This window comes from Pyrus communis, chromosome 3 (assembly GCF_041283825.1).
Source record: "Pyrus communis isolate YQ-2024b chromosome 3, ASM4128382v1, whole genome shotgun sequence".
Classification (NCBI taxonomy): domain Eukaryota; kingdom Viridiplantae; phylum Streptophyta; class Magnoliopsida; order Rosales; family Rosaceae; genus Pyrus; species Pyrus communis.
Window position 1 is genome coordinate 3,566,751 of NC_142567.1, and position 13,710 is coordinate 3,580,460.

Here is a 13,710-nt window from a genome sequence, read left to right on the forward strand (position 1 = left end):
AGCATTAGCACTTTGTATAACTCATCGTTATAAACAGTCATCTTAGTCAAAACTTTACCGTTCTTTAACAAATACTTCGCCACTTTCTTCACATGCGGGTATCCCTCAAATCCCCTTATAGTGATAGTCTTGAGGTGTGATATCAGACAAATAGGCACTGACTCCAGTGTCCTCCATCGGTGCTCTGAGTATAACACATTTTTCAAGTACCTGTCATGCTCCCCATAGTCCTTTAACACATTCCTCGTCCTGAAAGAGAACAAATGATGAGAACAGTACATAGCTGGAAGTTGGTATAACTTAGCATGAGTGGGAATACATCTTACTTCTTTATGTTCGATGACAAGAGATTCCAAATTAGGTGATTTCTTGAGCAACTGTGTTAACAAATCCCAACGATAGCAATCATAAAGAACCAACTTCAACTGGGTCAACAGATCGAAAGCAGGCAGACAACACTCCTTCACGAAATATGAAGAATTGATCAAACATAACCTCATCATGCATAAACTAGATGCTTTTTCAATTCGCTCAAATTATCAAATGCAGGCAGCCAATAACCCTTTGTGAAAGATAAAATATTGATCAAACTTATAAATTAAACATTTACTGATGCATAACATACTGTTTGAAATCATAAATTGCCAGAACGTAATACAGGTTTGAATTACAAAACACTACTTTTGGTACGAAGTAAGAATGATAAATAGGGTAAAAAGAATGGAACAAGATGGCATGCCAGGGATGTGCTTTTACCTCACATTTATGGTAGTGTAAGGATATATGCAGAAAAACTTAATGTCCACAAAATGAGCTGAAATAGACAGACATTTAACATTGGAAAAAGCCTCCATAAGAGCAGTTGTTCGTTCTGAAGCGTCATTCCACTCTTGTTCATAATGGCTATAGAGATCCACACTGCCTTTGACCAGATATTTGAAATTCTCAAACAAATAAATAGACAAACAGTCCTGCTTGATGTCAAGGTTTTCAAGCTTTGGGGCATTAGTAGAAATATCGTACTCAAGATCTTTAGAAACAAGGTAAGCACTGACGAAGGTCATTCTTAATCTCTTTAGTTCAGGTGCAGAGACCTTAAACATCAAAACTAGTAAATCTCTAACAGTTGCATTTATAGACAAATCTTCAAGTACGGGGCAGCATGAGAAAAGCTTCTCCATTGAGTCGTCTTCAGGATATTCAACTTTAACATCAAGGAACTTGAGGCTTGGGAAACAACCTGACGTAGGAGAAGCATAGGTAATACAATTTGACTTCACCTTGAGAACCACCAGTGTTTTGCACATGAAAACGCATTGAGGCAACTCGAAAGTCGGACAAACTATATTATCAGTATAAACACAAAGATCAAGTTCAACAACATTATGCCTGATGGCAGTGCAAATCCAACCTACAATACGAGAGAAATCTTCAACACAACAGTAACAATGAAGTCGAAACTTTACATTTGCCATTTGATCACTTAGACATGGCATGCAAATCATAGGAACCCCCTCATAAATACTCTCCAATGTAGAGTTCCAACTATTGTGAGTCCAAAACACTTCAACGGCTTGATGTGCCAACACTTTTTTTTGTGGAGCCCATTTCACAATTTGGCCCCTTCCATTCAAGGTCTCGAAAAACCCGCTAGGCAATGGTTCTATCCATTCTGACCCATGGACTAACCTGGGTCGGACCACCCACAAAAAGGGTTGATTGCTATTGGCTAGACCCCAAGCTATCTCCAAAAATAGGGTTTCTTTAATTGCAGCAATGCTCCCAAAGCTCACATAGATGACAGATTGTGGTGCTTGAGTGTTCAGCCATGGAATGCAACTTTGGTCTTGTGATAATAAGTTGATGCTGGAAGAAGTGTTTGCAGGATAGCACTTGTGAAGCGGCCCTATGGGGAAAATTGGAGTGTAGAGTTCTTGGCGGATTGTGGCCAGTGAATTTCCTTCAAGGTCTTCAAAATTATTGAAAATGATCCCACATGAGGCTTCAACTGCCTTCTTCAAACTAGAAACTACTTCATAGTATTTTTGTGGGTCCTTTGTTTTGAGCACAGGAAAGTCTCTGACTTTGAAAGGTGGACGCTCTAGTACTCTGGCTCTTCTAGTTGAGATTCTGTTGATCCCAACACAGAAAGATATCCATACAAATATAAGTAATTGTTGTAACCCTAAAAGTATAAGTATATATTAACATATAATTATGTGCATTGTACCAAATTAACAATACCATAATTTTGACTCATTATCTTGTTTCTTCTCCTTTGATGCAATGATATTCTATTGTAGTCCTCTGGGAGAAGGATGTTTCTTGGTCACACTATGGAGAAGTAATAACTAAATATCGAACTTAACACAAATCATGAATCGTAGGTTTTTACTATGTGAATTGAACCTGATATAGATACATTTTTTGACCTTTCGGCTAAGATCAACAGATCGTGTAGTACCATTGTCTGGCTACCCTTCATTTATTAGAAACCAAAGGATTCCCCCAACTTATTTAAATTTGTTAGTTACGTAAATCACATACACATTACAATTCATCGATTTTTAATAAATGTCTTAGGTCGAAGAATTACTAGTAGAATGAAGTCAAGTCGACAAAATAGAGCATCCAACTCCAATTAATTAAACAATAACAATAGATGGACTCAAGATCATAGTTATACGTTGTCATGTAAGACTTGACGATAGATAAATGATTTTTCCTTTGATAAAAAAAAAAAAAAAAAGATAAATGATTTTTCCACACATTTTTTCTCATTTCACACGCACCTCTACTGATTTTTGTTTCTTGGTTGTTCCTTTAATTTAAAACCTTTTTAAAAGTCAGAAATAAATAGAAGTTTGCATAGATACAAAATGGATGTGGAATTTATACTCTCAACAAAGATAAGAGGGGGATGTATACCTAGATCGAAAAGGATCCGAAAAGAAACTCATAAGAAACCACACAGTTACCTTGTATTGGGAGGTAACCCTTTTCCAGCAGAAGTGGAAAAGCAGCATAAGCAACAAAGGAAGACGCAGCCGATGTCCTCAACAAAATCCTTGGGAGCTTAAGGTTCTCAGCAACGTGTTGAGTGAAACTAAACAAGAGGTCAGAGATCAAACAAGCAACAGGCTCCTGATCATCATCTGACAGCAACCTAGCCAAACATTCACTGAAGGGTTCAAAACACTTCACGTTTAGAAGCAAAATGAACGCCATAACATCGTTCGTGGAGGCCTCGGTTCGAGACAATTCAACGGGGATTGAGTGGAAGATGAAGTGTGGATGGGTTGTAGGGTTGAGAGAGTTGAATTGTGTGTGGACAGCAACAGTGTTGTTTATCCAAACTAAAGATGTTCACCGGTTACCTTCACAGTGTTGTTTATCCAAACTGAAGATGTGTCGGCGGAAAAAGAAAATAAGAAATCTCAAGATGTTTGAGAGGTTTGCGCTAGGCAGTTGTGTGTTGAATTGTAGAGGGCTTGAACGATGCACTCTGCTCTCTATTTATAGCAGCAAATCCTCCTTAAGATCTAATTGAAACCATATTCAGATTAGGACTTCTTATTCTAATCCAACCTTATCTCGGCCAATCCTACTCCTATTAGGATTTTGAACTCACCCCATTTTCAAGTCGTATTCACTCCCGGCCGAGAATCCATATTGCATTAAGACCCCTTACCGTATTGGGATTTCGACCCATCCGCTCATCTAAATTACTCTTTCTTGTAATAGGACTCTATCACCTTCACTAAATGGCCTAGGACCACCAGGCAGCTCATAGTACATTTGGAAAAGCTTTGGGCCGAACATAAACCTACGCTCGGCCCAATAATATTATTTTGGGCCCAAACAACTAGTCATCCATATGAATCAAAGAAATTGGTCTATCATAAGGATATACTTGTAACTATAATCGTCGATTTGTTCGACACACATATATATTTAGCTAAATAGTCTCTAAATCAAATGAGTTTTTCTAAAAATTAATGATTTTAAATAAAGACAAAATAATAAACAGTTCGAATTATTCTCATTGTATAGAACTCTTAAAAAAATAAATAAATAAATTGTGTACATTCATTCTTGAGAAGTTACAATAGTAGGCCAACATATAATTGGGTGAAAGAAAATGCCAAGCTATCTCAATATTTTATTCTAAATAACTAAAATTAACTCAAGTGGGTTTAAAGATACGCTTAGCGCTTCTAACTCTAAGGGGGCGTTTGTTTACCCTTCTTAGCCTTCACTGGATTGGATTGGATTGTAGCCTTGTGTTTGGTGGCTTGCGGCACTAAGATTAATGGCACTAAGTGGGACTTGCTTTCACAAACGGCTTCACTAGCTGGTCTTAGCGAGAGACCCCAACACCCACGGGTTTAGCTAAGACCTTCCATCATCCTCTTTCGCCTTCGTCCACTCTTGCTACATCCTTTATTGCCTTCATCTGCTTCACTGCCATGGGTTCATCGACCTCGATTTTCTACGACATAGGCTTCAATGAAAGCCGAAACTTGGAACATAGAAATTTTTTTACGGCTGGGTTCATCCATCTCAGTCTCCAATTTTTTACGGCATAGACCTCGACCTCGATTTCGACGGCTGGTTCATCCATCTCTATCTTCAATTTTCGACGGCATCGACCTGGACCTCGATTTTCGATGGTTGGGTTCATCCATCCCGTCTTCCTCCACCCACCCCTTGTCGTCTGCAACTCCAATCCCTGCCCACGGCCATACCCAGCCCCACCCACCCGTGCCGTCTGCAACTTCAATCCCCACCCATGGAAGAACAAGTGAAGTTGGATGGGAAAAGAGGCAAAGGGAAGAGAGAGAGGGATTTGAAAGGAAAAACTAAGGGAAGAGAGAAAATGAGCTGAATATGAAAAGTCACCATGGCTGCCATTGAATTGGCGATGCTAAGCTTAAGAGGGAGGGGTTGGAGTTTTTCGGGGGAAGGCAAGTCTCCATTTTTTGTGATTTTAATTCGAACAATCTGTGCAACAAAGGGAGAAAAGGAGTGAAGAAACTTGGATACACAGAGGAGAGGGGAGAGAGACGGCAGGGGTGAAGAAACTTTGATTAGTCTTTCCCAAGTTTTTTAAGTCCCACAATAGTGACTTGTTGTTCAATCACAATATTGCAAACTGACTCAGTCAAGCCACAGATTCACAAGTGAAAAAAAGTATCACAATTAAGCTGCACAAGCCTTTTGTATTTTCTTTAGCTAGAGATGATAATTGATAGCTATTCCAAACTACAATACAATAAATTGAGTCCTTAAATTTGTTCACCAAATAATTTTTCATGCGTCTAACATTTGGACATGTATCCTCTTCTGTTTTGCATTGACCAAGGTTTAATTACACAAATTCTCAGTGAAAAAAAAAAGTATCACAATTAATCTGCAAATTATGTTATCATAATTCTGAATTTATAGATTACTTATTTTTTTAGTTGTGAGTTTGCACAAGGTACTTAATTTTATCTTGCTACTCAATTTGGCATTGTTCTTCCGGTTATTGTTAGTTCTTTCTCGAATTTCTAACTTACTTTTGTATGAAGGGGTTTTCTCCACAACTTCATAATGTTTGGCTGAATGTTGAAGTTTTCTTATTGTTGGATATTTAAAAATACATAATAAATTGAAGTTTGAAAATAGCTAGGTCTCTTTATTTTGCACGCCTTCCTTGTTCTAATTTGGCTTGGATTAGGCAAGCTAGAGTTTTTCCTCTGAGTCATGTCTCTGCGATGTTTTGGATAAAACAAATATAATCTGTCTTAAATCTTAATTGAGGTGTGTTAAGCTTCTACTATTGCTCTAGTTCTTTCACATCCTCCTTCATATCCTTGGGGCTTGCTAAGGCTAACCCAGATCCTGCAACTTGTGGCGCGGTTTTTCATTATTTTATGGGTTATTTTTTAATGGTCTCTTCCATAGTTTTGCGCATCATAGGATTAGCAAAATATGTGGCTTAAAAATGGCTCTTTTAGCGGACCTTTTGCTTTGTTTTTTTTTTACTCTTTTTCATCTCCTTTGCCGTTTTATACTCATTGGAAAAATTGCATTTCCCTATTGTAGAATATGATTTTCCATCGTTCTCATATATTTTGAGATGCAGTTGCCAACATATAATTGCTTTTTTTCTTTTAATTTATAGGTAAGTTAGTTATTCTTTTCTGATTTGTTGTGAGAGTATGTTAATTGTTCAATCATGTTATTATCCTTTTTCATTACTCGGGTATATTTTCCTGGGCTGTCAATATATATACAAGACACACCAGGCCTAAGCCCTCTTATAAGTTTGCATCGTGTCATCCTTCAGTAAGATTTTGCTATTATATTAAATTGAAAGGAAAAAAAACATATTTATAAGACGCTGTTATGAAATACTTCTAACTTCGTCATTGCATAAAACACTTAACAATTGATTATTTATTATACACGTCTGCAAACTAAAGAAGCTACAGTAACCAAATTACCGTAAACACAAATATCTAAGAAAAGAGGGAGAGAAGACAATCCATCGTACAGAGTCCACACCACATAGCTTATCTCTTAATTAAAAAACGTAAATTATATTTAATCAACCAGTAGAGCCAGTCTTTCTTGTTGTAGCTTTTGCATTTCCGTTACTTTGCTTGCCATCGTTCTGATCAGTCTTTGAGCTGCTGATTTCATCAGAAACATTCTGCTCTCTCGATGTCGTCGTCCCATTGATTTTCCCACCGCCCCCTTGGCTGATCTCTGGCGTGCTTTTAGCTCCACATCTTATGATAAGAAAACAATAAGTATTTAATCAAAAAGCTAGAGACAAAGTATACTATCTTTACCAAGGAAATATCAAATTAAATAGCAATATATATATATATATATATATGTTGTCCAATATAAACAATGTAATACTAATCTTATGCATGCAAATTATGATGAAACCACCATACATTATGGAGCGATTAATATTCCTCCTGTTGGCGTGCATATGGTCGTGATGCGTGATCTGCAGCCTGCATATATATATAGTCCACTTCAATCATATATATGATATAATTGGTAACACAATCAACAAATTAACTAGCGATTTCTATTTATTTCAAATATATAAAGATAATTAAACAAAAAAATTAAGTTACATTCGATCACTTACATATTCAAGAGTCGATGACGGTAGGACTCGCAACTGGGAATTTGGACGATGTTGGTTTTTGGCAGAACGATGAATCCATGCGCAGTTAGAGCCATGATCTCAGTAATTCAGAGTGATCAGTTTACTAACTGCGTGTGAGTTTCTTAGTGAGACCAAAAAAAGTCCGAGGTTTATATAGAGTGAGAAATGAGAATGCATGGCAACTTGTACTATTATAAAATTATTAAAGCTTTGATTCTGCATTATTTTCCCCCCTTTCTCTTTTGATCCCTATAGGCTATAGTGACATAAGGGATAAGGGGTATTATAGTCTTTGTCCGTTATTGAGTTGGGTTATACATAGGGAAATGTTATTGGCATTTCAAAAATCTTATTTTCAACGCTTTCTTTCCTAATATAGAAAGTTTGGATTGTAGAATGAGATTTTTAAAGTACTAATAACAATTCCCTTATACATATTACCCGTCGAAGTCTTTGGACATGTATTTTGAAATGGATCGAATATCGATGTGACCATATATTACATTTAATTGACTCAAATAAAGAGCGAGTGAGTCAATATCGAAAACTTAGTGATCGCCTGATAGTGAGCAAAAAATTATCTTTTTTTTTTTTTGCTATATAGGAATCATAGGATGTATAGGACTTATAATCATTAAGGGTAATGATAGGGGGACTAAATTTCTAAATTAAATTTTGCAAACTAAATAATGAGGTTGTTGATGATTGAATTATTATTTAGATGTTGATTAACATTGTCACATCCCGGCCCGGGGCAGATAGGGAGAATAGGAGAGAGGGATGAGGATGATGATGGATGTGTGGCTGGGATGCAACCAACCAAAAACCCAAAACAACCACACAAACAACAATTATCCATTAGGGGCAAAACCATCATTTCACCCCTACAGTACGAAAAGTCTGGAACAGACTGTCACAAACATGCTTATTTTTATTAATAACATATTATTTAGTTTATAAATTTAATTTAAAATTTTAATCTTCCTACCATTAACTCACCGTTAAAACACTTTCAAATGCTCCTTGTAGTAATGGTCTTCCCGCTTTATTTTGGTCTATTTTTCTTTGGGCATTCAAAGGGAAGGATCGAGGTGGGCTTTACCTAAAAAAATCTGGTTATGAAACACCGATGAATACCCTCTTCAATAAATGTAGCTCTTATTCTCGGTGGTTATACACTCGATTCAAATTAAATTTCTCTTTGTCTAGACTGTCTAGTCTTTTAGACTTATATAAACTCTAATTAAATACTTATACATAAAGCCAAAAAGTTATTAGAATGTGAATATCTGACTTGAAACTCAATTGACAATATAAAAAATAGTTTGACTTTCTATAAATTCATGTAAAATATTTTAATTTTTTGACGTGAGACATTCTTCACTCACAATAACATTATTTCTAGACATAAGTATGACACGAGAAATGAACGGACTAGCTTTGATACCATATACTGAAAAGCATTACCCAAAAACTTATTTTATCAAATACTATTCAGTGTGATAGAGATATTTTGTCCTGATATTTAGCGAGTCCTTGTTCTTAATTGGCTTCGTCTAATAATCTCGGTCTTTCCAGTTTCTATAAAAGAAAGCTTACTAATTTGTGAAGGAAATTGAGAAATGGTGCTTCGCTCGGTGCATGGGTGTCCACTGCCCTCCCGATATTGACTCTGGCTGCCTTTCGCTATTTTGTTTTGTTTGAGTCAAATTTCTTTGATGGACATCTAACACAAATAAAGAGTGACTTTGACCGTTGGTTTGATCTTAATTTTCTAGGGCTCGTATGTGTTCGACCTTTTTGTTAAGGTATTAGCAATAATTAGGGGCCTTCCACATTGTTTCAGGTTTTTAATTGAATCATTGTCCCTGCAATGATGAAGATAAACCCCATTTCTCTAAATTATTATACTAAATTATAGAAAATTCCAAAATCATCATGAGGCTAATAAGTGAACATGAAAATTAGGATAGAAACATCTAAAATTGGTTGAGGAAAAAAGCATTCTCTGATAATAATACTCTAAATTATAAGACTCTGGTGGATTAAGATGCGTTGAACTCTCTCATACTATAAACTAAATGTAAAAAATCACACATCAATTTTGAGAATAAATGACTTACCTAAAACTCTCTTCTTTTAACAATTATGCAAGATGACTCTCTCTATCTAAAAAAAGTCGAGGTGTCTCTTTTAAAAGAATGTGATCACTCTGAAAATAAGAGAGAACAGCCATAATAAGCATATTTTAACATTTGATTTGTAAAAATGATCAATCTTTAATAACGAAGACATATTGATCATATATTGACAACGCAACAATGACATAACTACAATAGAATGATTTATATTGATGATATAATAAACACTAATCAATTCAGAAGTCAAAATATGTTTATAGTAAGTAATTGCCAGAAGTAAAAAGTTTCATCTATTCACTAGAATTTCATGCTTGGTGACACACATCTCTTTCGTAAAAAAAATACTCTTTCTAATTTCTATTCAATTATAAATTTAATATCGGAATATAATATTATATTTCCATAAAAATCTAGAGGTGGTTTTCCCACTTATTATTATTTTTTTTTTTTTTATCAAACAAGATTACTTACATTCAAAACTAGTACAAGGTCCAAAAAGAACAAGCAAAACAACAACTTATAAAGTAAAAAACCCAAGCAAAAGGAGAGCTGAAATCCAAGATACAAACTTTTGCCCAAAGGCTGCAAAACAAACAACAAAAAAACCCTAATGTCAAGCAGCATAAACCAAACCGCAGCTGCCGTTACTTCCTCAGAGGAAGCTAAACTCCGAACCAAGAAAGTAGACACCGAATTTAAGTCCCCTTCACGAATTCTTGTAGATATATACACACAAAATATCTTATGGATAAAAAATGAAGCTAAGAAAGTAGATAAAATACCCTTCAATTTCAGAAATCGCATTATTAGGTTGAAATCACCATAAGCATAGTCACCCTTTTGGTTGGTTTCTTTTTGGCCATTTATTGTGAGGATTTATCATCCAAAGGAAGCATGATTCACGTGGGATGTAAAGAAATTCATACATCTTCCTCTTTTTCAGAAGCAAAGAACATGTAGGCCCAAAAGGAATTCAAGCTAGCTGGCATGGGGAAGTATTATTGTATGCTTGTCACTGGTTAGTGGGAGGAATAAATTATAGAGGGTACTGTACTATGCTGACCAGGACACGCATTCTGCTCGTTATTTCTTTTTTATTCTTAAGCTGTGTTTGTTGCACAGTATTATGTTTAAGTGGATTGTTTGAATAAACTGGCTGAAAATAGATTAAACTGAATTAACTTAGTAAATCGTTTGGTATATATTGTTTTCTCTTTCCTTAGAATCATTTCTGCGCAAGAGCGTTAGATGCAACTGCCAATGACCCCAACACCAAAAGGGTCCCAAATTAAACATGCAAATGTTTTTTCTTTATTTTTTCCATTCTCTACATATATCTCTAGTCTCTCTCAAATATTTCTTAGAAATACATTTGGTTCTTGAAAGTTTGTACTTTTCCCTTAATATCATTTTATTTTAGGGAAACTACTACGTTTGATAGAGGACATATAGAGAAACAAATCTATCCATGCTCTTTTTTTAATATTAAACAATATGTCGAAAAGACCCCATTATAACTTTTCAATTACTAAAAACTCAAGAACAACCCTTCCCAATTATTTAGATTGTACACAAAATGAAAAGGCTAGTAGTCACACATGCATATCTTGCGAGTATCCAATCATAAAATCACTCGGCGTCCAATACGCCGAGCAATGCAATTCGTAACACCTGACTATGCCGAGAAGGCTAGCAAGATGACCTCTACCAACAAGGATTCGAAAACCCTTCTCGGCCGAGACTTAGATAGGTAACCAGTCGGCCTCGACGCAGTGCTGTTTATCCAAACTGAAGGTGCTTCTCGGTCGGCTGATTCTGCGGCAGCAGTGCTGTTTATCCAAACTGAAGGTGCCCGCCGGGTGCCTCCACAGTGTTGTTTATCCAAACTGAAGGTGTATCGGCAGAAAAAGAAAAAGAAAAGATCTCAAGGTATTTGAGAGGTTTTGCGCAGGGCAGTTGTATGCAGATTTTGAAGGGGCTTTTCTGTTGCATGATTTCTTGTATTTATAGCACCCCATTCCTTGAGACCGATTTGCATCCTGATCTGGATTGGGAGTTCTTGTCCCGTTTCAACTCTAACTCGAACAAACCTACTCCCACTGGGATTCTGAATTTTCCTTCTTTTCGAGGCTTTATTCTTTGCCGGTCGGGAATCCTGGTCGCACCAGGACTTCCTCAACCTTTTCAATTTATCTGGACTACTTAGGATAGGACTTGACCGACCCTGCCAACTGGCCCGGGATTTATCATTCGGCCCATAGTATTTGACATAACCTTAGGCCGAGCACATCCTGCTGCTCGGCCCAACAATATTATTTTGGGCCCAAACAGTACTAATCACTTATGTACATATTTTGAATTCGATGAAAAAAATACCGAAAATTTCAAACCGAATCGAAAAAATCCTGAAATCGAACCGAAAAAATCCCAAACAGAAAATTCAGAAAATTTTGATACCCAATCTCGAACCGATTTCAAAATTTTGGTACAGAAATCTGTCTCACATTTTCATTCATTCAGTAATTCCCAACCGAACCGAAATAAAATATAATGCAAATATGACCTTAGCCCTTCAAACTCAATTTTCTTTATATAAAACCCTACATAAATTTTTTAGTCAAAGAAAACCCAATAACTAGGATCCACATAAGCAAATTCATTAACTTCATATTAATTCACACATTTTACATTTTTCACATGCCTAAAATACCCCTATTACATACTTGATGTAGACAATTAATTGTAAGGAAATAGTAAATGATTTTGCAACAAGAAAAAAAAAAGACATTAATGTTAAAAATTTATTGCATATTAATTTTTTAGAAAGGTATTGAATTTTCATAAAACTATTCGATTCAGTTTTTTCACCCTATTCTTGCATACTTTTGAATTTATCCTTTTTTTATTAATATATTAGAACATTGTATTTCATTATCTGCATGCACATTAATTTACCTACGAACAATTATATCATGGGTGTAATTCGATGTATATTAAGAAGAAATGTAGTTCGATGTATATTAAAAAGAAGAAATAATTTACCTATATTAAGAAGAAATGTAGTTTGATGTATAGTATTAAAAATACTATGTTACACCCATGTTTATACAACAATAAAACATGCCTAACATATCTAACAATACATGAAAAATAATTTACCTACAAGTTAGAAAAATGTTATTTGGTTGGGTGTAGTATAAATTTTTTTAATAATTGGAAAAATTAAATATAGCTACCTACTCTTTAAAATGTTCATTTCCAATGATGCAAAATGTTCATTACCTAACTACAAATTAATTTCCAATAATTTACCTACAACAATTATACCATGGGTATAATGTAACATCTTTCTTTACAATGATACAAAATATTGTATGTACCAATAACAAAACTTGCCTAACATAAGTACTTGTACATGGAAAATAATTTACCTATCACAAAAGAAATGCAGTTTGATGTATAAAATCAACAATATTATGTTCCACTCATGTTTATACAACAACAAAACATGTCTAACATATATAACAATACATAGAAAATAATTTACCTACAAGTTAGAGGAATGTTACTTGATTCAAAATATATAATATAGGTGTAGTATTTTTGTCACATCCCGGCCCGGGCGGATCACTTTCTGGACCCGCTCCACCACCGTAGCACGATATTGTCCGCTTTGGGCTTACCATTCCCTCACGGTTTTGTTTTTGGGAACTCACGGGCAACTTCCCAGTGGGTCACCCATCATGGGATTGCTCTAGCCCCCTTCTCACTTAACTTCGGAGTTCCAACGAAACCTGAAGCCAGTGAGCTCCCAAAAGGCCTCGTGCTAGGTAATGATGGGAATATACATTTAAGGATCAGATCACTTCCCGGGCCCGCTCCACCACCGTAGCACGATATTGTCCGCTTTGGGCTTACCATTCCCTCACGGTTTTGTTTTTGGGAACTCACGGGCAACTTCCCAGTGGGTCACCCATCATGGGATTGCTCTAGCCCCCTTCTCGCTTAACTTCGGAGTTCCAACGGAACCCGAAGCCAGTGAGCTCCCAAAAGGCCTCGTGCTAGGTAAGGATGAGAATATACATTTAAGGATCACTCCCATAGGCGATGTGGGATGTCACAATTCACCCCCCTTAGGGGCCCGACGTCCTCGTCGGCACACACGCGGCCAGGGTTAGGCTCTGATACCAAATTGTCACATCCCGGCCCGGGCGGGACCACTTCCCGGGCCCGCTCCACCACCGTAGCACGATATTGTCCGCTCTGGGCTTACCATTCCCTCACGGTTTTGTTTTTGGGAACTCACGAGCAACTTCCCAGTAGGTCACCCATCATGGGATTGCTCTAGCCCCTTTCTCGCTTAACTTCGGAGTTCCTACGGAACCCGAAGCC

The 13,710-nt window shown here is 36.4% G+C and overlaps 1 protein-coding gene and 1 pseudogene across 2 annotated transcripts; both read right to left on the reverse strand.

Annotated features, from left to right (window-relative positions):
* LOC137714594 (UDP-glycosyltransferase 76B1 pseudogene) lies at positions 1-3,306 on the reverse strand (annotated as a pseudogene). Its single transcript, XR_015960279.1, has 4 exons — positions 2,979-3,306; positions 757-2,130; positions 327-461; positions 1-249 (listed from the first exon to the last, which is right to left on the reverse strand). The product of XR_015960279.1 is annotated as a UDP-glycosyltransferase 76B1 pseudogene (transcript).
* Positions 3,307-6,329: 3,023 nt separating this feature from the next.
* LOC137714849 (uncharacterized) lies at positions 6,330-7,325 on the reverse strand. Its single transcript, XM_088690685.1, has 3 exons — positions 7,157-7,325; positions 6,954-7,016; positions 6,330-6,779 (listed from the first exon to the last, which is right to left on the reverse strand). The coding sequence occupies exons 1-3, from the start codon at positions 7,249-7,251 to the stop codon at positions 6,596-6,598; spliced, it is 342 nt and encodes a 113-aa protein (XP_088546811.1). The 5' UTR covers positions 7,252-7,325; the 3' UTR covers positions 6,330-6,595.
* Between the last annotated feature and the right edge of the window lie 6,385 nt (positions 7,326-13,710).